Source organism: Pleurodeles waltl, chromosome 4_2, assembly GCF_031143425.1.
Source record: "Pleurodeles waltl isolate 20211129_DDA chromosome 4_2, aPleWal1.hap1.20221129, whole genome shotgun sequence".
NCBI classification, from domain to species: Eukaryota; Metazoa; Chordata; class Amphibia; order Caudata; family Salamandridae; genus Pleurodeles; species Pleurodeles waltl.
This window is the reverse complement of record NC_090443.1, coordinates 563,492,018-563,518,632: the sequence shown is the minus strand read 5'-3', so window position 1 is coordinate 563,518,632 and position 26,615 is coordinate 563,492,018. Positions and strand designations below refer to the sequence as shown.

Below are 26,615 nucleotides of genomic sequence, written 5' to 3'. Positions count from 1 at the left end.
TGGTGTGCAGATTATTTCCTACGCCAACGACATGCAAATAGTTCTAACATGGGACTGAAATATATTGAGTGCCCAGTTCAGATTTAAATCATGTCTGTCTGCGATGTTCCCCTGGATGTCTCAGAGTAACATCCAGTGCAATATAAGGGTATCTTTTAAAGAGACTCCAGCTGGTGCAGAACGTGGCAGCTTGGCTCCCGTTTAAGATTCCTAGGAACATTTCTGTTCAGGATCATAAGGAGTTGTTTTGGCTACCCATGAAGGCAAGAATTAAGTTTAAGGGATTGACACTAGCCCACAGAGCTTTCTATGGACTTGGACCTCAATATCTGTCCAAGAAACGTCCTCATTACCAGCCTTCCAGAGCTCTGGGCTCCGCTTGATGAATTGCTGATAGTGGTGACTAAGACCAAGCAGAATAGATGGGAGATTCCTCCTCCTGTATTTTGGCTACCAGGGGTTGGAACTCTTTGCATCTGACCTCTGTGCTATTAAGGACGCTGTGTCTTTTAAACATAATTTTAAAACTTTGTGTTGGAAAATGGGTTATTGGTAAGGGCAGGTAAGTACCTACACTTAGCAATAGGCCACTAACCTCCACTTAGGTCCAGTTAGGTCTCAGTAAATTAAACCCAGCTCAACCCTTGGTACCTTGGCAGCAAGCGACAAGGCTTAATTTAGGAGACAGAGTGTAAAACATTCAAATATCACAAAACAGTAATTAAATAAAACAGCTTAAAAATCCAAAACCAATTTATAAAAATAGATTATATTTTAATCTTTAAAATGTCACAAAGACAAATAAAATCGGATAAGGGAAACCAGAGATATGAATTTTTAAAGAATTACTGTTTTCTAGCGCCTAGAAACAAAAGGCGCCAATCTGGTCGCAGCTCAGTCGGGGCAAAGTCAAAGTTTAAGGCCGACCGCGATGGAGCCCGGCTCGGCTACAGCCCGTGGGAGGCCTCGGTCAAAAGTTTACCTTTGGACTTAGTCGTTTTTCTGAAGATTTTCTTCAGCGGGAAGAACCTGCCAGTCCAATCCGACCTCCTGGAACTCTTCCTCGGATACACGTCGCGAGAACCCTCGGTGGAGATTCTTACCTTCGGACTTAGTTGTTTTTTTTAGGTGAAAATCCTTCGACAGGGGCAAGCCTGGATCTTGATCCGACGTCCTTGGAGCCCTCCTCGGATACGCTGGCTGGGAGGTCTCGGTCAACTTCCTACGTTCGGACTTAGTCTCTTTTTTGGAGATTTTCTTCACCAGGACGAACCTGCAAGTCAGGCCGGGTCGCGGTTGAGGCAAGCCGGCTAGAGTTGCCGCGGCGGGTCGGTCCCTTTATGGAGCTTTTTTCAAAAAGTTCTCCAAACTTCTGGATCTTCCCCCAGATGTTCTTTTAAGGTTCTTTTGAGGTCCACAGCTCACTCCAAGGTTCCAGAAGCTCTGAGATGCTCCTTGGGGGTGTGGACTACAACTCCCAGAATGCACCTGGCACAAACTCCTTTTTGGCCCCTGGACAGTGGTCAGCTGGTTGGTTTCTTCAGGAGTTGGTGCAGGGGACTCTGGTTAGCAGTTTTTCACCTGTAGCAAACAGGGAGTCCCTCCTTGAACCAGTTGAAGCCAGGCAAAGTCCTTCTTGTGGTGAAGCCCAAGTGTGCAGCTGGTGCAGTCCTTCAGAGTGCAGGGTCCAGGTGTAGGCCAGGGGTCCAGCAGGGCAGTCCTCCTTCTCCTGTAGTTCTTCCTTGTTGGAATCTGCTGGGGATCTGAGGTGTGGGTGCAGGTCTGCCAGTTGTATTCCTGCTCCTGGGTGAAAAACAGGGGGGTCCTGGTTCTCCAATCAGAGGCAGGGTCCTTCCCCCTGTGATGACCATTTCCTGGGAAGTGTGGCAAAAATCAATCCCAGGGAGCAACATTCCTCAAAAATCCATCATGGCTGAAAGTGATTTTTGGAGGTCACATCTGGCTGAGCTGTGGTATTTTATTTGCCTGCGTCTTCTTCTTCTATTGTATCTTATCCTGTATTTATTAATATTTCCCCCTGTTTTGCCATGTATATATTTAGTACTTGGTATGTTCCAGCTCCCCCTGCTCCACAAGAGTGTTGGAGTTCCTGCCAAGTATTTACAAATCGCATCCCATCCTCGTCGCCAAAAGTGTGGTATCTGGCCTCATGAAGAAAGTACGATGATCCAGGAGATTAAAATAATTTCAGCATGCGAGATAAAGTGAAAAGAGAGCTGGAAAGGTTACTGAAGGCATAATTGAGAAGGTTGAAGCAGCCGAATGGGTCGCACCTATTGTTGTTGCTGCAAAAAGCAATGGTGACATTAGAGTATGTGTTGACTTGCGCAGTCTTAACAAGGCGGTTATTGAAGACAGGTTTCCCCTACCAAACATAACCGAGATGGTTATTTCCTTAGGAAATGCCAAATATTTCACCATCTTAGATTTGAGTTCAGCCTATCATCAGGTGCAGTTGTGTGATGAGTCCAAATCACTCACTTCTTTTTTTTTACGCCTTTTGGAGTTTTCATGTTCAACAGGATGCCCTTTGGGCTTTGTTCAGCTGCATCCATGTTCCAAAGACTGATGAATGAAATCCTAGGGGAGTTAGCTGGTGTCAAGTACTTCCAGGATGATGATCTTATTTTCTCTAATACTATTGATCAACATAAAGAATTGGTCAGGAAAGTATTCAATATATTTCAGTGAAAAGGAATTACATTGAAAGGTTCTAAATGTAAGTTCTTAAATCTGAAATTTCCTATTTAGGACACATAATAACTGGTGATGGTGTTAGACCCAAGGATGAACTAGTGAGATCTACTCTTGATTTAGCTGCTCCTGAAAACAAAAATGAGGTTGAAGTTTTTTCTGGGGGGGGATGGTCAAGTTTTTACGCTAGATTTATACCTGATTTAGCTAAACAGAGTTGTTCAATTAGGAACTTGCTCAGGAAAGGCTCAGATTTTGTTTGGGATTCCGAATGTCAAAAGGAGTTTGATGATCTTGAATGTGGATTGTCCTCCGCGCAGTCGCTCAGCAGTTTTCAGCCTGGTCTCCCGTGCTCCATCACCACGGATGCTTCAGAGAAAGGTTTAGGTTCTGTCTTGAAACAATATAATAATGGGAAAGTAAATGTTAGTGCCTTTGCTTCACGTTGTTTATGAGGTGCAGAATGCAAGTACTCCACAATTCAGAAAGAAGCCTTAGCTATATTTTGGGCGATCAAAAAGTTTAAGCAGTTTCCTTGGGGTACAAACTTTGAAGTACATACTGACCATAAACCCTTATGTGAGATATTCAAGAAGAAAGGTTTGGATAATGTATCTGCTCGTATTTTTAAGTGAATTGTTGACCTTCAGGATTATCGTTTTAGTGTGAAATATGTTCCAGGCTGTAAGAATAGGACTGCTGACTGTTTTGTCTAGGATGAATTTGTGTATAGTGGATGAAAGCAGCAATGATGCATCATGGTTGGTGGATGAGGAAGTTAAGGTTTGTATCGTCACCAAGGGATGTGTATCCGAGGAGGAGTGGAAACGTGAGTTGGAAAACGATGAAGAATTACTTAAAATCAAAGACTTGCTATCTACAGGGGTGCGTCCCAGCTGTGTTATGAAATATAATGAACAATTTGGGAAGATTTGGCATGAGCTTTCTTTACAAAATGGGGTCATTGTTAGAGGGTGCAGATTGATTCCACCGTGTAAGTTACGAGATCGCTTAATTGATTTCGCTCACAGTGGACATCATGGCATATGTAAGACTAAAGAAAGGATGAGAGGTGTGTATTGGTGGCCGCGTTTGGACTTAGCTGTTGAAAGGAAAGTTTGTGATTGCGTGGAATGTAAAATGGCGGATAAAACTCTTAAACTGAGGACTCAGCCGATGGTGTTGAAAGAAATTCCCAAGGAGGTATGGGAGGAGGTTTCAGTGGACATTGTGGGTCCTATTAGTGGTGGAACTGTTTCCAAGTATATATTTTAGTCTTAATGGATAGATTGTCACGGTGGCCAGAAATATTGATTACTTCAGAAGTGTTGTCTTCAAAGTGATAAGATTTTTGACAGAAGTGTTCGGTAAAGAAGGTAATCCTAGGTTTATTTCAACTGATAATGGTGTGCAATTTACTTCTAAAGTTATGAATGATATTTTGAAGGAGAGAGGTATAACACGTAAAAAGTGTGCTTTATATCATCCAGAAACTAATGGAATGGTAGAACGCTTCAATAGGACATTAAAAGAAACCATCCAATTGGCCAGACAGATAGGTGAGGATTGGTAGAGCATGGTCAAGCGTAAGGTTGAAGATTATAGATTTATACCTCACACGAGCACTGGTCAGACACCCTTTGTCATTTTCAGGAAACGTGTTCCTCACATAAAAATGAATCCTCCATGGATCAGAAAATACATTGAAGAGAGTGTTGACCATGATGAACTAAAGCAAAGTGCTGTAAGCAGGGATTTGAGCTGTCAAAGGAAAAGGAAACTTAAATATGATGCACGCAAATCTGTGAAAGAGGTACATGTTAATGTTGGAGATTCTGTCAAAGTCAAATTACCATGTAAAACAGGAAGTGGACAGTCTCATTACAGCAAAGTTTTTAAAGTAATCAAAATTTGTAATGGGGCAGTTAAGTTAAATGATGGACATATTTGGAATCTTAATAGAATTGTAAAAATAGATTAAGTTGTTTGGGGTTTCTGTTATACCCCTTTCTTTTCGTTTTTCTGCCATTTTCTCTTCCTAGAGGGGAGGGTGGTGTGGTATTATATTTACCTATGTCTTCTTCTATTGTATCTTATCCTGTATTTATTAATGTTTTCCCCTGTTTTGTCATGTATATATTTAGTACTTGTTATGTTCTAGCTCCCCCGTGCTCCAGCTCTTTCTCTGTCTGGAATTCTCTTGGAGATTCCATTCTGTTGGAACTGGAAGCTGTGTACAGACGTGGCTGGAGTTCCTCCTTCACCTGAACCTGAAATAAAGAAGAATTATTTTTAATCTCCTGGATCATCGTACTTTCTTCATGAGGCCAGATACCACGAGCCTACCCACTGGTGTGGCTAAAAATCCTAAACATACCCCTCTCCTGCTCTCTCCTAATCTAATCAAGGGGGCACCTAATTTTCTGGGTTTGCAGGATGTGGGGTTGTTGTTGGGTTGCTCCAAATGTCCATCCCTGCCTTTGAAGACCAGTTTGACAGCCCTCCCCCTTTCTGCCTCACCATCGGCTGAGGGGAGATCTCCTCCCACAGGCACATCTCTTTGTGTGAAGCCAGGCTACTTCACACCTCATCAAGGCAGCCAGGCCAGGCTGCCAGAGGCTGGCCAAGCAAAGCACAGTAGCAAAAACACTGCAGGGCTGAAGTTGGCAACTTTTCAGGTAAAGTTTAAAACTCTTTACCTGAACAAGTTAGATTAAATCCAACAACTGGAAGTTGTGGGATTTATTATAACAATTAATTTGATACCAAACTCTTGGCGACTTTTAAAATTAAAATAATGACTCCCCATTCTAGCCTATGGAGGCCATTCACTACAATGAGGGAAAAAACAAATGTGGCTGTTTTTACCTTACCAGGGCTTATAAAACTATTTTTAGAAGGTCCCTGCTTATAGTTACATGACACCCAGCCCTAGGGGCACATAGGGCACACCTTAGGGGTGACTTTTATGTAAAAATAAGGTAGTTTAGGACTTTGGAACTACTTTTAATTCCAAAGTCGAATTTGCATATAACTTTAATTTAAAAGCAGCCAGCAAGGCAGGCCTGCCTTTAAAATGACACTGGGCACCTCAGCAGTGCACCTATCGGTGCACTACCTATGCTAGGGTCCCTAAACCTACATGCCCTATCATATACTAGGGACTTATAGGTAGGTTGACTTAGCCAATTTTAATTAGCCTAATTTGCATACTGATTTTACACAGAGCACAGGCCCTGGGACTGGTTAGCAGTACCCAGGGCACCATCAGAGTCAGGAAAACACCAGCAAAAAGTGGAAAATGGGGGCAAAAACTTAGGGGGCCTCTGCAATCAGCCCTGTTCTCTCACACTTGCCTTTTTAATACGGTGTTTTAATTTCTTTCCCTTTACAATATCAGCAGTTTACAGACATGTAGCACCGGAACACACAGCAGAGTAGCTTTTAGTGCTGCTTTATTTTTCAACATTTGACTTTCAGTATGGTACCTGTACTTCCAACCATGAAACTGTCAAGATGACTGCAGTTTAACCCATGTGCTGGCCAGTAAGTAGTTAATTTGTATCTTGATGTCCTCAGGGTTGATACTGTTCACTTTTGCCACTTGTTTTATTCAGAGTGCTCCCTGCATATTCTCCCAGTTCATCCTTTGGGTGGTAGCATTTAAAAATCTTCAGAGTGCTTCACTGTCCACCCTCCATAACACATCCTGTCCTCATCTCAAAATGCTTTGCAGATTAACTTGAAAATGTTCACTTTATCTTTGGATGAGCACATAACCTTTTGAGCCATTCATGATTTTCAAAAATTAATCCGAATCTAGTGCCCAACATGTCAGTTGTTAGACCATGGAGCACCCTCAACATGACTCTCTTCTGTATGTAAAAGAGATTTTCCCTCTAGAGACCGAAGCTTCCACTCTGTAGGGTATTGGGACATTGTCGGCATCATTAAATGTGCATGACTGACAATCACCTCTGGGGAGGATCTCATTTTGCTTTGAAGTCCCCCAGAGCAGATCAGGAAAACGTGGGAGTGTCCTGCAATGGCATTCTGTTAGCATACAAAGTGTAATAAATTATTATTATATTCACAGAGTGAATACTAAACAGGTTCAAATGTAATGTAGTATCAAAGTTTTGGCAGACAAAATTTCTGTGCGTTTTGCAGTGTTGAAACGGCCATGAACTTGAACACCATGCCTCCCTTAGGGTGACTATTGGTTAATATACCAGAATTGCACATTGACCATTTTCTGGCTGAATTGGAGGGTTCTTCTTGTGAATCCTGTCACAATAGGCTTTCCAACCCAATCAGACGTTGTCACAGAGACATTCAGGAAACTTATTGTCAGTGACTGTTGATAATACAAGACTGGGTAATACAACCGCTTTTTCCTTTTCACTGGCTAGCCCTATTAATAATTGGTCAACACTCATAACTGAAGAGAAAACTACTGGTTAGATTTCTCTTCAGAATGGCACCTTTCCAACTAAGAATTGTGAACTCGCTGTTTCCTGGATAACTCTTAGCAATTCTTGATGTATGTTGCCAGTTGTATCCGCATTGGGGTCCCTATTTGAATAATAGTGTTCAAATATCCCCCAAAAGGACCTTCAGGTTGTCATAACCATAGCATTCCAGATGTCTTTTTTTTATTTATTTTTATTCGACTGATATATGGCAAGAGTGAACTGCAGTTTAAGTTCCATTGGGGTAGCACAAGAGGTTCCATATTTAACTTACTCAACTTGACACAGTGCCCAGTTTGCCATGGTTTATTAAAAGCAAGAGGCTGCAGTTAATTATTCTTTCATTTATGTAAGCAGTGGTTGGTGAGAGAATGGTAGGTTGGCTGTATTTGTGATAGGTTTATGTGGAGCATATTTGTTCTAATTTGAAGCAACAAACAAAAGTATGACTTGTTGGATTAGGCCTATAACTAGGAACCTTTTGACTTTTTGGAGGAAATAGAGAAATGTACTTAAGGGTTGAAATGTCAAGTACGTTTTGACCAGCATGCTGTGCTTGAGGTAAAGTCAAGCCTCCCAGTGTTTGTGTCTATCTGGTTGCTCTTTCTTGTGTGGAATATCTTGCAGGGTATTGAGCAATTCATTAAGAACCGATTTGGCAGGCATTCATTTCGTATCTCAACTTAACTGCTGGATTGAAAATCAATTTATTCAGTTTGTTGACCTTTTACAAATATGTAGTAAGAAGGCCCTACTTGATAGCAGAATCAGAGTGGTACAATCTATATACTACAAGCTTTCAGTGTATCGTATGGGCATGTCTAGTACAGATTGACTAAGGGGTGTGGAGGGGATGGGGAGAGTCCTCACAAATACAGCACTCTCTCCCTTTCTAATTTAATAGACAGATGACTGCCAAGCTGCAGGGGGGCCCAAAAGACTCCCTATGGCAGATGGGAGACTTCCCTTGGCGAACCTTCACCTTGCATTACTGATGAAGAGATGGCCATCACCTAATTTCTGCTGTTGTGGCCCCTGCCTCCTTTGGCTCCTGAGAGATTCCCCCTCAGCGCCCCTTTTCCACTCTGCTACCCTCCCCCTCCAGCACCTGGGAAGTGCCAGAACCCAACAATAAAAATCAGGAAAACAGTTTGGTTGCGTTAGTCACACCTGAACCTTTCTCAGATGCTGCAGTTCATTAGAGCTGTTCTGGACACAGTGCAGTGTCAGCCTTATCCTCCCAAACAGCAAGTCCTGGATATTCAGGCTATGAAATTGATGTCTCAGCCTCTATCCTGGATTTCGGTGATACTGACGGAGGTTGGTGGGCCTCATGGCCTCCTGCATCCCTCTTGTGACACGCCCGCTGGAAAAATGCGGGGCTCTGCAGTGGAACCCAAAGTTTCAGTAGGCTACGCATCAGGGATAGCTCTCAGACATGGGTCCAGACATGGCCCATATCTCAGAGGACACTGTAAAAGGTCTGCAGAGGTAGTTAACAAACTGCAGTTGGGTCAGCAGCAGACCCATCTCTCTTCCTGTGACAGATGCATCACTACTGGGCTGGGGTAGCCATCTGGGAGAGGTGGAGATCGGAGATCTCTGTTTCCTGGCAGAATCTGGACTCCACATCAACCTGCTGGAGCTCCGAACGATCCGACTGGCACTGAAAGCCTTTCTACCCTCCATTAAGGGAAGGCTTGTGCAGGTGTTCACTGACAACACCACTACCGTGCAGTACTGTGCCAAACAAAGCGGGGTTGGGTCATTTACCCTTTGTCAAGAAGTCCTGCGTCTCTGGACATGGCTAGAACCGCAGGGCATTTACCTGGTGGTTCAGAACCTGGCAGGCTCTCTGAACACCAGGGCACACGAAGATCACAGATGACCTCTTTATCCAGAGGTGCTGCAAGCTCTCTTTGGGCAGTGGGGAGAGCCTTGGTTAGAATTTTCACCACCGCGAATAACGCACAATGTCAGAACGTCTGCACACTGGAGTTTTCAAGGCGGCTCTTGCTCAGAGATGCTTTTCTTCGGTCCTCTGATATGGCTTCCCCTTTGGGAGGATCTTCTGTCACAGCGGCTAGGGAGGGTTCTCCACCCAAACCTGTCAACACTCGGCCTTCATGCGTGAAGATTGAAGGGCAACAGTTGGCAGCTTTTAACCTTTTGTGTGAGTTCTGCAAAGTTGTCTTGGCAGCCAGGCGTCCATCCACCAACCTAGTTTACGCCGGCTGTTGGAATAAGTTTGTGACATGGTGTACAGCCAAACAGGTTAACCTTTTATCTGCGCCCCTTTCCAAGTTCTGTATCCTTACCCAGGACCAGCAGGCCTCCGCATTGGGCATGTTGAAAAGTTATTTGTCTGCCATTTTCACTTTCCTGAGGCTGCCAAATCAGCCTTGCCTCTTGAAGTCACCTATTCTGAATAGGTTCCTTAAAGGTTTGCGCCAATTATTTCCTCCAGCTACCTTAGTTATGCCTCAAACAAATCTTAACTTGGTTCTTACCTTCGTTATGTGTGCTCCCTTTAAGCTGCTTCATACCTTCCCTCTTAGACTTCTCCCCTTCAAGATCGCCGTTCTTCTGGCAATTACATCTGCCTGGAGGGTCGGTGAACTACATGCATTGTCATCTCAACCTCCTTAAACATCTCCTCCTTCCCAAAACGAACTGGTCCTTCGGACCCAAGCATTTTTCTTACTGAAGGTGGAAATCCCATTTCACGCAGGCCAGTCCATCACCTTGCCTACGTTTTATGCTGTGCCTCATCCCTCCAAGGAAGAGCAGGGACCCCATGGGCTGGACCCAAAAAGAGCATTGTTGGTCTACCTGGACTGTTAGAAATGGGGTCTTTGGTTGGCAGCCAGGTTACCAATACTGGATCCGGAATGACAGAATGCACACAGTTGGCCTCCTCTGCCATCATTCCGGATGTTTACGTTCCCCGCGCCACCAGTGCCCACCTGCGGTGTGAGCCCCATCCTCATACCTGATGAGCCAGAACAGCGTCGTACGACGCCAATTCAGACGGCACTAAGGGGGGGCCAGATTATTGCCTGAGTCTTATTGTGAGCAACCAGGCACAGGTGAGGAATAGGAGGGGGTCTCCGGATCCTATAGAGGAACAAATGGACTGGTATGAAGAACTAGGAGAAGCCAGCGGATTGGACACCTCTCCGGATACTGGCAAGGTGGCTATGGAAGGGGGAGCTTCGTATGCTATGGTGGTGCATAGGGCAGCTGAGGTCTTGGACCTGGATTTGCCTATGGTGCTGGTCAGAACTAACCTCCTGACTGAGGTGTTTCAGCTGGGGGTTTTCCACATCGGAACCGATGTTACCCTTTAGCGAAGCCCTCACTGATGTCCTGCTAGGGACATGGTCCAAACCCAACACAGGGGCTCCTGTAAATAGGACAATTGGCCGCCACCATCGCCCAGCTCTGAATGATCCTAATTTTCTCACCCAACACTGTCCCGGAGAGCTTAGTTGTCCAGGTCTCCACTTCCCATGGTGCATTCCCTTCCGCTCCCCTGGATAGGGAATCCAAGAGGCTGGATCAGCTTGGGAAGAAAAATTTTTCTTCCTCCAGCCTGACATTGAGGTCTGGAAGGACCTCATGTCTATTGAGACGTTTTGCTCATACTTTATGGGGTACGGTGGCACATGTGCTGCCTCTGGTCCCGGAGGGCATGCGGGACACTTTCTCACAAGCTGTTAAAGATGGGAGAGATTCAGCAAAGTTTACAATAAGGTGTGGTTTGTATACGACTAACTCGCTGGTTAGGGCGATTTCATTGATGGTGTCCCTTCGTCGCCACACCTGGCTTCGTACATCTGGCTTTTCGAGGGATGTCCAGGCAAACCTTATGGGCATGACCTTCGATGACTCACACCTATTCGGCATGAAGGCAAATTCGGCTTTTCAAGGATTCTCGGGCTACGGCCAGGTCCTTAGGCTTCTTGTTGCCCCCTCGCCAGCAGTCTGCCTTTCGCCCCTATCAAGGCTTCAGAACAGACTAGCCACAGTCTACTTTCAGGTCAGCATCCTATGCCGGGACGAGGTCGTGAACTTTCAGACCCAGAGGGTCTGACCAGAAGTCATCCACCACCCAGCCCCTCTCCTCCACAGCGTCCAAGTCATCCTAGTATGATTCTACAAGACCACCCACATGTGTCCAGTTGGAGGTAGGATTACATTTTATCTGCCTCACTTGTGTTCCATAACATCAGACAAGTGGGTCTTGCAAAATATACAAAAGGTCTGTTCCCTTCCCGTCCAGTCTTTCCCTCCCGCTATGCCTCAATTAAAAGAACGGCTGATGGAGGTTCACTTAATCCTGCTTCGCAAGGAAGGTAAGGCTCTTTTGGCCATGGGAGCAACAGAAATGGTCACAATGTCAGAAGTAGGCAGTGGTTGTTATTCCCGCTACTTTCTGATTCCCAAAAAGAACAAAGGTCTTCGCTCTATTCTGGATTTAATGGACATCAGTCTCTTTCTCAAAAAAGGAGAAATTCAAGATGCTCACTCTTGCTCAGGTCATGTCTGCCCTAGACCAAGAAGACTGGATGGTAGCGTTGGACTTGCAGGATGCGTATTTTCACATCCCTATCCTGCCTGCCCACAGGCATTACTTGGGGTTCAAGGTGGGCCATTAGCACTTTGTTTACTGTGCTTCACTTCAGTCTCACCAGTGCCCCTCGGGTGTTCACAAAAGTTATGGCGTTGGTAGCAGCTCATCTGCGCAGGGTAGGGATTTCAGTCTTCCCCTACCTCGACAACAGGCTCTTGTCACCCACCTTCAGACTACAGTGAACCTCCTGCATTTGATGGGATTCACTATAAACGTGCCGAAGTCTCACCTGACTCCCTTTCAGACGCTCCCTTTCATTGTATCTGTTCTGGACGCAGTTCAGTTTCGAGCTCATCCTCCTGAGCAACAAGTCTAGATTATTCAGTTTGATACTGATGTTTCGGCCTCTATCCTGAATTTCAGTGAGACAGACTCCGAGGCTGTTGGGCTTCATGGCCTCCTGCATCTTGTTACTTAGGCATGCCAGATGGCATATGAGGAGTCTGCAGTGGGACCTGAAGTTCCAGTGGGCACAGCATCAGGGGAATCTCACCGACACAGTTGAGATCTCGAAGGGAACTGCAAAAGACCTGTGGTGGTGATTAGTGAACTGCAATTGGGTCAGAGGCAGACTCCTCTCCCTTCCCCAGCCACATCTCACAATAGTGACAGATTCTTCACTTCTAGGATGGGAGGGCCATCTGGGAGAGGTGGAGACCAGAGGTCTCTGGTCTCTGGCGGAATCCGGACTCCATGTCAATTTACTGGAGCTCCGGGGGCATCAGACTGGCATTGAAAGCATTTCTTCCAGTTGTAAAAGGGAAGCTAGTGAAGGTGTTCACGGACAACACCACCGCAGTGAGGTGCAGCAACAAGCAGGGCAGTGTGGGGTCCTTTGTCAAGAGGCCCTGCGTCTCTGGACATGGCTGGCATAGCAAGGCATGTCCTTGGTGGTTCAACACCTGGCAGGTTCTCTGAACGCCAGGGTGGACGAACTCAGCTGTCGATGCCTAGCGGATCACAAATGGGGTCTCCACCCGGAGGTGGTGCAAGGACTCTTTCAGCAATGGGGAGAGCCTTGTTTAGATCTTTTCGCCTCCGCAGAGAATGTGCAATGTCAGCAGTATTGCACATTGGAGTTTCCAAGGGGACAATTGCTCTGCAACGTTTTTCGTTGCAAGTGGAGTTCAGGCCTCCTGTACGCCTTTCCGCCCATACCACTTCTGCCTAGATATCTGAAGAAGATCAAGAACGACCGGGCCCAAGTAATCCTAGTTGCTCCGGATTGGGCGCGGAAAGTCTGGTATCCAGAGCTTCTGAAAATGAACGTCAGTCTTCTGATCAGGCTGCCCCTATGGGAGGATCTTCTGTCGCAACAGCAGGGGAAGGTCCTCCACCTGAACATGTCAACTCTGCGCCTTCATGCGTGGAGATTGATTGGCAGGAGTTGACAGCCTTTGAGCTTCCTCCCAAAGTCTGTAAAGTTATTTTGGAAGCCAGGCATCCTTCCTCTACAACAGTATTCTCCTGTCATTGGAAGCACTTTGTATATTATTGTGCATAAAGATCTATTGATCCTCTTTCTGCTTCTCTTTCTGATATCCTTCTTTTTATACCAACTCATGCCCAGCAGGGGTCTGCCTTGGGTACTCTCAAAGGCTATCTTTCACCTTATTGGCGTTCGTTATGCTGCCTCATCCGGCTTCACTTTTCAAATCTCCAATGGTACACAAATTTATTAAAGGGCTTGTACATATGTTTCCCCCTATGCCCTTTGTTATGCCTCAATAGGACTTAAATCTGGTCCTCACATTTCTCATGTGTGATCCATTCAAGCCCTTGCACGACTGTCCCCTCTGGCTGCTCACCATCAAGACGGCCTTCTCAGTGGCAATAACATCTGCCAATAGGGTGAGTTAAATTCAAGCTCTTTCATATAAGCCACAATATCTCACCATGCTCCCAGACAAGGTGGTTCTCAGAACACAAGTCTGTTTCTTTCCCAAGATGGTGACCCCATTTCATCTGGGTCAGAATATCACCTTGCCCACCTTCTTTACTCTACCGCATCCCTCTAAGGAAGAGGAGCGACTCCACCGACTGGACCCAAAAAGAGCATTGTCATTCTACCTTGACCGCACAAAAGAGTTCCGGGTGGATGACCAACTCTTTGTGAGGTACATGGGAGCAAAGAAGGGTCGGGCAGTGCAGAAACAAACCTTTTCATACTGGGTCATTCTCTGCATTATGATCTGCTACACACTGGCCATGAAGCAGCCTCCTGAGAGCTTGAGGGCTCATTCTATCAGGGGCAAAGCTGCAACCACTGCACTAAAATGAGATGTTCCAGTCCTAGATATCTGTCAGGCAGCAACTTGGGCATCATTGCACACATTTGCAAAACACTACTGCCTGGACACTCTGGTCCAGAGAGGCAGACACATTGCCCATTAGGTCCTACAGGACCTTCTAGTGTAAGAAGATCTATTTGCAGCCCACCACCAGGAGGTTATAGCTTGGGCACCTATTCTTAGGTAAGGAATCTGCAGCTATAAGTCTCTATCAGATTAACAAATTACTTACCTTCACTAACTCATTATCTGGTAGAGACATCTAGCTGCAGATTCCTTACGCCCGCCCATTCCTCCCCGCTCTGCAGATATGTCTAAAAGGGTCAGGGATTGTTCTTTTCAGGGCCTTAGTTTTTTGCACAAACGAACTGTTAGTTCTATACATTGCTCTCCGCTTCTGGTGTGGAAGTTCGTGGGAAAAAGAATTGACGTACGCGCACCGGGGTGGTACATTTATAGGCCAACGTGATGTCACTAACGGCTCCAACAACGCCACGTGGATCCAAACGCCACCTGTGCGCAGGGTACTGCTCAGCAAATAATTCCGGATTCCAAGCTGACCCTAGGAAATTCTAAGGTAAGGAACCTGCAGCTAGATGGTCTCTCCCAGATAAAGCATCACAGAGCATAAGTAACTTGTTTGTTTGGTATGGTTACCACTCTGGCAGCATCACACTGGTGTTTGGTATTGAGGCATCTCTTTGATCTGCAAACCTTTTCCCTAAAACAGTTTGTAGACTCACTCTGATAAGTGTCCCCTTTTTTTCTAACATCATTACCATCCACCACATTATTATTATTTTGTTTGAACTTTTCGACACATGCACTCTGGAAATGACACATCACCACTCCTCTTCCTTCACCTTAATCTACAAAACTGTTTATTACAAGACTTACACATATCTTGCAGCCTTGAAAATGTCGGAGACGAGACACATGTGTGTTGTATTTACTGCTTTTAAAGAAGTATTTGACAACTACCGCATCAACATCTGGCTTTATTTTATAACCTTGCTAGTTCTGTCATCATAAATGTGATCTTTTTAAGACTGGAACTGTGAACTGTTGATCACATATTTTATATCACTACTTTAGATATTTACCCCTTTGATGTGCTTCAGACCATTTCCCAAATTCCAGTGTATAGCATTTGTAGGAAAGTGCCTCTTTTTGACATGATTACCCCCACTATTTGCCTGGTATCTAATGTGATTTTGACTGAAAGTGCACTGGGTTCCTGCTAACCAGGTCCCCAGTGCCAGAGATTTTGACCAAAACTGCAGTTGTTTCCCCAATTGCCAAATCCTTTAGCACCCTCTAGGTCCCTAGCAAATGGTACCCCTGGTACCTGGGGCCTGAGTTGCTAAAGAGGCTCCCTAAGGGTGCCACCGTAAGGGACCCCTCACCAAACACGACAGGCTTCCATTGCAGGCTGTGTGTCTTGGTGCAGGCAAAAGTGAAAACGCAACATGGCGCACAGCCTCTAACACTGTATACATTATATGCAAGTCACCCCTTTAGGATGCCTACAGCCCTAAGGCTGTTTGCATTGTATTCCATGTGAGGGCATATCTGCACAAGCAGATATGCCCCTGGTATGCTTTTGTCTATTCTCAGACATAAGTGACCAGGGAAGCAGTTTTAAATGCATATGCTGGACACTTTTCAATCGAAGGTCCCCAGCTACATGATGACTTCACTGACGATAGAGATGTTTCATATCAAACATCTCATATTGGTGTACTCACACTGATGCCAGTGTTGGATTTACCAATACATGCACCCAGAGGGTACCTTAGAGGTGCCCCCTGAACCCCTACGAGACTCTGGTGTGATCGCTGAACAGATACTCTGTCGGATTGCCTGCCTTCAAAATACACTCAAGACCTCCCATGAACAGCAGACCTGTTCTCCAACAAACTCCAAAAGAAGGGACTCTAAAGCCTCTGGGACCACCAAACTGGACACCTGAATTTGCCACTGCACCCGCCATATCCATCCAGAGTTGAAGTTGACTGCCGGTGCTAACAAGGTTCCCCAGCCCTCCAGAGTCTGAGTCCTTTGTGGTTTCACCCCTCATGGTCTCCCCAATGTTATCTACTGCTTCTACATGCAGCCCCCCTCTACTGTGACCACTCGGACCAGAAAAACCTGCCACCTACCGACATGTCTCCACCTGTCACCCCTACGCTGTGGAGAAGAGTGTCAAAGGTGCCTGCCTGTGCCTGAGCATTGTGAGGCCTGAGCCCTGCTGCTGGTTCAGCACGACTGGCCTCCGGGCCAGAGCCTGCAGCCTCTTTCCCCAGTGACCGATTTCCATAGGAACGCATTGGGCATCCCAACACTTTTTTGCACTCTACACCTGACCACCCCGTGCCTCTGAGGGTGTACTGTGGGTGCTGTCTTGGACCTTGCCCACTACTCACCTTAACCCCAGGAGATGGTCTTGTAAGTCACCATCCTCTACCTGTTTGTAGAGCTTGTTTTTCCTCTCATAGGATAGCATTGCAGAATTCAGAAATTGCAGTGTCCACTTTTTAAAGTGAAAAGAATTCCTATTTGAAAACGTACTTACCCGAACAATTTTTCTCTGATGCTTAAACATATCTATAGATACCTGCTATTTGCATAAATTGGTACTGATCTCCTTGAGTTGTGTGTCTAATTTTTTACTATTGTGTGTAATTCTAGATGTCTTGCACTCCTTTGTGTTAAGCCTTTGGCTGCTCGACCCCACTACCCCTAAATAGAGCACCTTGGGATTGCATAGCAAACCCTGTCCACTCACTGGGGAACCCATGAATGCTTTACACTATATGTACATAACACATAAAGGACCAGCTTCCTTCAGCATGGCACTGAACATACGTGCAAAGCCATTTGAAAAGTGACTCAGCCCTACCTGTAAATAAATCATACTCATTCATAAAATGGGATACTTTTATAAAATGGTGATTCCCATGGTGAAGTGGTAATGGCCCAATGGCATAGGGACTTCTTTCCTTTTGTTTTTGAGTTTAGGGTTCTTTAAATTATACATTTTATACATTCTGTTATGAATCTAGTTCTCTTAAGAGCTTATTCTTAAACATTTAGTCAGAGCCACTGGTATTGTGTGGCAAGAGAAGGCCAAATTATGCTGCAGGTTTGAGTAAATTATGCAACACGAAAAGGCAAATTATGCAGCATAATGTGACACATTTGTAATAGTAATATTTCTACATTTTTTTTAAACTTGGTAACAGTGTCTGGGAATTGGTTGCACCTTATTAGTACCCATTTAACTCCCAAATATAGCAATAAGTGACAGAAAGGTGACCAGTCCAGCTTTCCAACTGGCCTTGCACTGTGTGGCAACAGGTGTTGCTTCATGTTTAGTAATTTTTGAACCATTGGAGCTAGAATTTTTTTTTTGTTAAAATCTGCAGATTATGCTGTAGATGATGGAGTATGTGCAAATGCAGCAAATCTATAATTATGTGAAAATGGCCGTACAATCACACAATTCCAGTGGCCCTGCCTTTAGTGCAGTAACTTGCAAAAGGTTTCATCCGCACTGCAGATTTCCGTTCAGATCTGCAAGTTATTACAGGTGCAAGTGGAATGAAAGAAGAAAATGTGACCAAGGTTTTTTCTAGGGGTTATAAGTGTTTGTGTAGTGCATGACAATGTGGTATTTACAGGAGCGTGTTGGGCAGGTGCTCATTGCAAATGTTGACCATCACAACGTTGGAATTATATAGGTGTTCGCTAAGATGAATAGTGCATTTGCTCTAACTGTGTACATAGGCTTACACCTGACAAAGGTAAATATAAGAGATAGAGTTAAGGTGAAAAACAAGTATTTGACACCTTCTTGTGAAGTTGTGGAAGAGAAGATTCATCATGGATTTTTTTTTTCAGTATGAAGACAAAAAAGAGAAGATATAAATTTGCACTCTCAAGTTCTCACAAATGCTAAGACCACTAATTTTGAACTTTGTGAACTATCCTTCTGCTCTGTAAGATACAGATGTCATATCTTCCCTGAGACTATCTGTAATGCTGTGAAAATAGGTGTACACCTATGCTCTTGTGGGACTTTGATTTTTATGTTTGAATCATCCTTTTTGTTCATCCTTCTGTCTTAATGTCATTACGTAGATCTGACCTGCTCTTTCATTACTCCACAAACTAATAGTAGCAGCCTGAGGTAGATCCTATGCATGTGCTGCAACAAATTTGCAAATATAAATAAAAAAGCCAGTGATAAACCTGTTTTCCAAGGCTGTTATTAAGTGCACTTATTATGAACAGTCGCATCCTTCTTCATGATGCTGAATCTGCAGAAGAACTCCAGTTTGACACGGCCTCCCTCCCCCCCACATACGCACAAAAAACTGAATAGAATGGATATTGACTTAGAGCAACAGCATTCATTTCTAAAACCATCAGCAAAATAAAAATAGATGGGTAGCATTTTGCCACATTTGTTGATCACTTGTTTAGATAAAGGAATGCTTCAGATCTGCTTTCATCAAGATTGTTATTTTTGCATTGCCAGTGTATTATGATTATTAAGATGTTGCGCGAGAAAAGGGTTACGGTATTGATAGTAGTATAAGTGATGGCAGTGGTATAGTACAGTAGGCACATCTAACCTCTACATGCAGGCTTTGTAATTGTTTTAAAAAAAAATTAAAATGTATGAACCACTGTTAATTATAATTCAATTATTATTTACTTTCTTGACGCTTTTCTTATGCATCTTTTTTCTTCTCTTTTCTAGCTTCGGATGTTAGTTAATACTTGCATTAATCCAGACCCTGAAAAGCGACCAGATATAACTTATGTATATGAAATAGCGAAACGTATGCATGCAGTGACAGCAAGCAGCTAAGCAGATAAAGATGAGAAACAAATATCTAAACATATATATATATATTTTTAAAAACAGATATTGCTTCTATTTTATCCTCCTCAAACTGTTGTAAGATTAATTACTTGATCAGCGATACCTAAATGTATTTAATCTTTAACCAGTTGTCATACATACATCCTTGTCTAAATGGTACCGAAACCACCCCAGTTGGAAAGTACAAGTGTGGTTCAACCTGAAGTTGAAAGTAATGTATCCTGATTGCTCTGAAGTTTGACTTCATATTTTCTTTCTAGTACTGAGACCTCGCTATATTGTAGCTTGCTGCAGTTTTGCACATCATACTGTCTTGAATGATAGTCTCCTTGTAAACTAGATGTTTGAACATATATCTCAGTTATTTATGGACGATATAGATTGGCACACATGTATATAAGTTTTTATTTTCTTCAGATACATTTACTTAAAAAAAAAAAAAAGGTTTTAACCATTTTTGTCCTCGAGATGAAAACTGATTTAAGTTGGTTTATTCTTAAAACTGCGCTTTTTCAATTTTAAAATGTTTTTTTGTTTTCACACATTAAATTCCTACAGACTACATTTAGGTTAAAGTGGAAATTAATTCCCAAAAACAAAAATAAGTTGTTATGCTATCTCAGAGCTTAAACTCAACTATGTGTTGTAGTTCTTAAGTTATCTTTTAATTCAGAATACGTTTTTCATCTGTGTAAAGGATCTAATGTTCCTCCTTTCGGCCTGTACTCAGATGTATATTCTATTTTGTCTGTTTTGTGATTGCATTAGTAAACTGTAAGAAATACTTTCTAAGTCCCTTGTGTAAAATCAATGTTTAATTTGCCCTATTCGAAATTCTTCGTATGTGGATGTATTCGATCGCACTCAATATTTGTTAAGGTTTTAGCTAAACCTTTTAGTCAATTTTAATTTTTTCTCCAGATTGGAAGATGTTTTGCTCCTTTTACAAACTACCTTTGGACACTTTTCTTTTTAGTGCCTTATGATATGCACCCTGTAACATGTTTTATCCAGAGTTGTGCATAAATATATAATGTTCTGCCTAGTATTTATGCAAAATCTTTGTTCTGTTTCTATAATTTCAATGCAGATTTAAACATCCATTTAGGATCCCTATAACCAGGAGGTGGAAGATTATGGATGGGATAAAACACAATGTTAATGTTATTGCAAAATATTGAGCCAAAATAGCTTTGCTTGTCATGGTTCATTTAGTATCTATCACAGATATATTGATTTCAATTAAATGGAATAGCCCAGGACACCCCTTCTCATCTTCCCATTCTTGCTTTACCAATTAACTTTTCCTTCCTACATAATAACCATGAAGTGAAATGTTTCTGATATCTGAGTGTATGGTGGCTACTTGATGTGACAATATTATGCACCAGAGGGTTTTAATGTATTTCTGAGAGCATTTCTGGAAATCCAAGATGCTGGTGCTTTCAGAGATCATAATATGTTTGCAGATAGTAATTAAAAACAGTCTGCTGAACTGCCTTCCTTGTAGTTTGCCATTAACTTACACAAAGATACATACATACACACACATATAAACATTCACCCAATTATATGGCAATAAGAAAATAATTGCATCATCTAATTTCACATTCTTGTTTAAAGGCATGTTAATAGCAATTCTACAAGAAGAACATCCTGATTTCCTCTTAAATCGTTCAATGTGATACGCAAGTGACATTTTTCCCTTTCTCCTGACACATTTTCTTTTCAGGAAGGCAGTGGAACATAATATTAGAAGACTATCAGAAAAACTGATGAAACCAGAAATTGAACATATCCCAACTAGTTTATTTAACAGTTCTCCTGTATAAATATTTTAATGGATGAACTTCTGTATGTAAGCAAAGTCAAATGTCCTACCCTGCACTAAGCTGTACAAGCATAAAGAAACAGGACATCGGAATTGGAATGTATTGGCGCAATGCAATAAAGATTCTGTAGCTTAAATAATTATATTCCCATTGAGGTAAATCATGTGTGCCTAGCTCACTATTAATTTAAAGCATATTGTACAAGAAAAATAACTATGTATTCAATAAAAGTATGTTTGTGTTAACCAAACTAAGACTTGTATTTTTTAAAAGGGCTAATTGTCCAGAAACAGTGTACCTTCTGGTTGGGATTGATAGGTCTCTGTCATAGTTTTGTGTATGGGTTTGGTGCATGCACAGTGTATTTTAAAAAACACCACTTACAAGACTGTCGTTTATCATAATGTCATTTATACTGTGCAGTGAGGTACATAGCTCTGTTTTTAGAGATACTCTATTGCTACATGTGATACAGTGGTTGTCTTATTTTTCTTTGTTACTACAATGTTCTTTTATGAAAACAATGCAGAGATGATGAATATCTTCCTTTGTGACAATATAATTCAATACAGAAATACCCCACTTCCCATGGTTATCTTTACCACTGACAATGTTGGACACAATGCCAGGGACGTCTGAGTTGGACAGGTTTAGCACTCTTCAATTTCATAAACCATTCAGCTCTCATTCACTTGGCAGATAGCAATATCAGAGCAATTATGCATTCAACACTGGTGTTTTGTGACCATGACTTCCTTTTTTAAGGCAGGATAATATACATGACATATTTCATTAAGATCAAGATCTACATTACATTTCAATAGGGAAAAAAACAAACAACAAAGGGAAGAAATATGAACAGGTTCTGTCATTAATATGCTTTCTGTTCCACAGAATTTGTTACAGACTTTGGACTGGTACATGACAGCGTACGGAATTTAACCTGTAACTGCTTTTCAATTTAGAAATCTAGAGAAATCCCAGAGACCTTAGGGAGAGCTCTGGCTGAAAGCAGCTTTTGTAGGTACATGCACTATGTTGTGCAATCAGCATGACTGAAGAAACAGATTTTGCACATCCCTATTACATCACCATCAAAATTAATTCTGGTTTGTAGTTTATTTTAGCCCCTTTGGCTACTGGAAGTTTACCTGGTACTTCTTCCCAGTACGGTATTAGTACCGAACATGTTGCAAACCTAGGTACCCTATGTTATTGTTGCAAGTTAAATTTAAGGCAGTAATTGTCTTTGGCAATATTCCACTTTCCCAACTTATCTGGTAAAATAAAATATTTCTGTAGGTAGCTGGCCTGGTGTGTGGTGGGTACACCAAGGTACTTACACCTTATTCCAGGTATCCCCTCTTAGTGAAGTGTAGGCAGTGTCTAGAAGCCAGGCTCTCTAAAGGTAGCTGTCGAGGAGCAGCCAAGGCTTATCTAGAAAACATGCAAAGCTCATGCAATGCCACTATAGTCACACAACACTTACACACATGAAAGAAGACACTCAATTGTACCAAAATAAAAGTACTTTATTTCTGGAACACAATACCACAAAATACTTGAAGGACAACTCTCCAATAGGAGGTAAGTAATACACTAAATATGTATACTAGTAGTCATAAATAGGCATAGAAAGGCAAATAGCAATAACCAATAGTGACCTTAGGGGGAGCTCAAACCATATACAAAAACAAAATAGAATGCAAACACAGGACTCCCACCCAGGTAAGTGGAATGTGTAGAGGGGGGCTGGGAGTACTAGAAAACCACAGATGTAAGTAACACAGTACCCTCCAGCGACCAGGAAAGCAGGAGTAAATCACAGTATTTTTCCCAAACCACCCAAAAGGAGGACAAAGAAGAAAAGAAGACACCCACAACTGTAAGAAATCAGCAGTGGGTTCTTGAAGAAGATGACCTGTGGGGAGAAAAGAAGACACCCAGAAAAGACTGTAAGAAACCAGCAGTGGATTCCTGAAGACCTTTGGAGAGAGGTGACCAAGTTCAAAAGTCACAGTGGAGTTCAGGAGGAGTAGGAGCTACTACCACCCAGCTGTACTTGCAGGAGTTGGTCGACGGTGAAAAAAACAGGTCAGCACTGCAGCCCTGGAGTCAGAGAAGAGTTCCTAATGGATGCAGAAGATGTCCCACACTGGAGTGAAGATTGCAGATGGGTGTCAGTGCAGGAATTCCAGCAACAAGTCTTGGCAAAGACAAACTCGCAGTTACTGGAAAAGTGGTGCTCCCGGGGACCAGCAAGGCCCAGGGGGACTCAACCCAGGAAGGGGAGTCACAGGGGACTCTCAGCATCGCAGACAGTCCACAGGAACAGAGGCAGCACCCACTTAAGTCCTACAGGATGGGGACACAGAAGTAGCAGAAGGAGCCTACTCAGCACTACAGAAAGATCCCACACCGCAGAAGAACCAGGCAGAGGGCTGAGCGTTGCAGGAAGGAGTGCTGGGGGCTGGAGCTGCAAGTCACCTGAAGATCCCTTGGTGGAGATGCAAACAATCCTAGGCAGCTGCAAGAGACGCGGTCACGAAGGTACTGTCCTGCATGGAAGGCAAAGGCTTACCTCCACCAATGTTGGACAGCTAGCAAGAGGACTACTCTGGACCACCACCCGTGATGCAGGATCCACGCAGCTCAAGATGAGGGGAGATCCACACAGCCTTCATCATTGCAGCAGATGCCTGCAGATGCAGGGGAGTGACTCCTTCACTCCAAGGGAGATTCCTTCCTCTTCTCATGCAGGCTGTAGAGTTGCTGTCTTCTGATGGTGCACAGCCAGGGAAATGTTGCAAAGCTGCCAGGAGCCGTGGAAACAAAGTTGCAGGATTCTTTCTCGTTAATTGCAGCCTTGTCATTTCCTTGAGGGTCGAGTCGCTGTTCTTCTGGCCAGACGTCGAAGTGGAGGTTGTAAAGGAATCCTGCTGGAGTCTTGCTAGCTGAATCTGAGGACCTACCCAAGAGAGAGACCCTAAAAAGCCCTGATAAGCACCTATCAGGAGGGGGCTCTGATGTCACCTCCCTGGACTGCCCTCTCAGATGCTCCCAGAGTTCCCTGCAAACCTTGGAAACAAGATGGCAGAACCCAGGGACCCTCTGGAGGAGCTCTGAGCACCACCCCTGGGTTGATGATGGACAGGGGAGTGGTCACTCCCCTTTCCATTGTCCAGTTTCGCGCCAGAGCAGGGACTGGGGGTCCCTGAACCAATGTGGACTGTTTTATGCACGGAGGGCACAAAATGTGCCCTTCAAAGCAAAGCATACCAGTGGCTTGGGAAGGCTACCCCTCCCAAGCCAGTCACACCTATTTCCAAAGGGGGAGGGTGTTACCCCCATCTCCCAAAGGAAATCCTTTGTTCTGCCTTCCTGGGCTTGATCAGATCAAGCAGCAGGAGGGCAGAAACCTGTCTGAGGGGTGGCAGCAGCTTGGGCTGCACGAAAAACCCTGTAAGACTGGTGGTAGCAATGATGGGGGTCCTTTAAGAAGCCCTCAGAGTTCATGGAATCATACTTTCAATACTTGCAACAGTATTGGGTTATGATTCCGACATGTTTAATACCAAACATGTCCAGGTTCAGAGTTACCATTATGTAGCTGAACATAGGTAGTGACCTAGGTCCAGTACATGCGTGAAATGGCATCACCGCACTCACAAAGTCCAGGATGCCCTCACAGATGGGTACCTGCACCCTGCCCTCTGGGCTGAGAGGGCCCTACCATAGGGGTGACTTACAGTGACCTGGTGCAGTGACCCGTAGTGAAAACGAGTGCATGCACCTGTTTAACACAGACTACAATGGCAGGCCTACAGAACCCTTTGCATGGGCTCCCTATGGAAGGCAGAATGACTGCTGCAACCCATAGGAATCCCCTGGTGCCCCAATGCCCTGAGTACCATATACAAGGGACTTATATGGGTGTGCCGGTATGCCAGTTGTGGGAAGAAAAAGGTACAGTTACCAAGTTAGAAGGGAGAGCGCATAATCACTGAGGTCCTGGTTACCAGGATCCCAGTGAGCACAGTCAAACACATTGACAATAGGCAGACAATCTGGGTACCCATGCCAAGAAAGAGGGCACTTACCTCCAGTTTATGATAGTGCTGTAAGCAAGACTTGGCTATTTCAGAAGCCTTCATGCTCATACTAGTGGACTCTGTGATTGTTTCTAGAGAAAACTGTTGTCCTTGAACCATTTTGTGCCCAGAGGGTTAACTGATCTTATCCTTGTTTCAGGAAAGCAGTTCAATATTCTGCCACCATTTGCACATCATGGTCTGACAGGGCTGTGCATATTTTAGCTATTAACTTATGTGATTTATCCTTTTTTGTTGCTCATTAGAGCCCTGACCTGTGAATTTCATAAAAAAATAATCTGGTGAAATGTTTCTTCTCTAAATATTGCCCCAAGGGAAAATTCTACGTACCTCAATTTGGTCTCTGAAAAGTCCTTTGGGGGCTGTATAACCACAATGTTTTGATAACCAAATGTGGTGGAATATGTCCTGCCAAACATTTATCAGGTCTCCACAGCTCTTAAATTCAACATGTTTGGAGTGGTGTTTGGTGTCAGAACTGAAACAAAGTAGATTTGGTGATGATTCTATTTTGCCTTTATGACAGTTGAGTTAGGTGCTTGTTCTGTAATCAGTTTAGTGAGTCCCCTGCACAGTGCAACCCCATAGTAAAATCTGAAATGTGGTATAGCCCACCCACCTCAGTCAACCGGCAGTGGTAGAAACATCATTGGCCTTCAAGGTTTTTTTATGGACTTTTATAAAAGCTGTAATCGGGGCCTACTGCAATTGTTAGCAAAACAAAGGGAATATATATTGGAAGGACTTTAAACAGCTATAATATCTTAGAAATGATTATCATTTTGATAATGTTCACTCTCCCTAGCATAGAGATAGAAAGCCTTCCCACTTAATAAGCACCTAAGGAATCTCTCAAAGGACTTGTTTATAGTTAGCTTCTCAGAGATCATCACATGTGTAGGTGAGTTTAATGCCTACATATCTCAGATGCACCACTGCCTATGTTTGGTTCTGGTTAGTGGTTCCTATACACATGCTCTCTGTTTTGTCCCCATTGAACTTGGATCCTGCTAATGTACCAAAGTGATCTGATGTTTCTTGACCCACTGATAAATCTTGTCTAGGGTTTGGGGGTAGCCAAAAGAACATCCTCTGCATATGCTAATGTTTTAGTTTTTAATCAAGGAAGTATAATTGATGCTGTACTTGGGTTTTCCCATCAGCATTTTAATTAATGGTTCCATTTGTAATGCATAAAAACTGAAAAGAGGCGGGTACCTGTGAAGTGTACGTCTAGGAAGGTTTTTAGAATCAAGACCATTAACTATCACTGTTCCTAATAGCTGACAGCAAATTTCCTGAATCTTTTATCAAAGGTGCTGGCAAGCCAAACTATTGCTTGGCCTTCCAAAGAAACAGTCATTTCACCCTGTGAAAGGCCTTTTCGGCATCTACAGGTGTGAGTTATAAGAGGTGTTATGTGTGTTCGGCCTAGTATATCAGTATTACTGCTAAATTAGTGTGTGCAATAGTATCTCCCCTGAACAAGATTGTAGTCCCTTGGAGAAACCAAATATGTATTTTTCCATCAAGTCTAGCTGCAATAATTCTTGTGAATAGCCCCAGATGCCAGGCAGGATCTGGAGAATTATGTCAGCTGTTCTCTTGCATTTCAGTAGATGTCATTGTGTCCTCACTGGCATCAGTGCCCTCTTTTCCATAC

General features: G+C 43.6%; 1 protein-coding gene across 6 annotated transcripts in view; it reads left to right on the top strand.

The window, feature by feature from the left end:
• Window positions 1-21,090, top strand: part of NEK7 (NIMA related kinase 7) — a 337,523-nt gene extending 316,433 nt beyond the window's left edge. For all 6 annotated transcript variants that reach the window (XM_069232115.1, XM_069232117.1, XM_069232114.1 and 3 more), the window contains one exon: window positions 18,883-21,090. In XM_069232115.1, coding sequence (XP_069088216.1) covers window positions 18,883-18,993 — 111 coding nt within the window. In that variant the 3' untranslated portion in view covers window positions 18,994-21,090. The remainder of the gene's footprint in view (window positions 1-18,882) is intronic.
• Window positions 21,091-26,615: the final 5,525 nt, after the last annotated feature.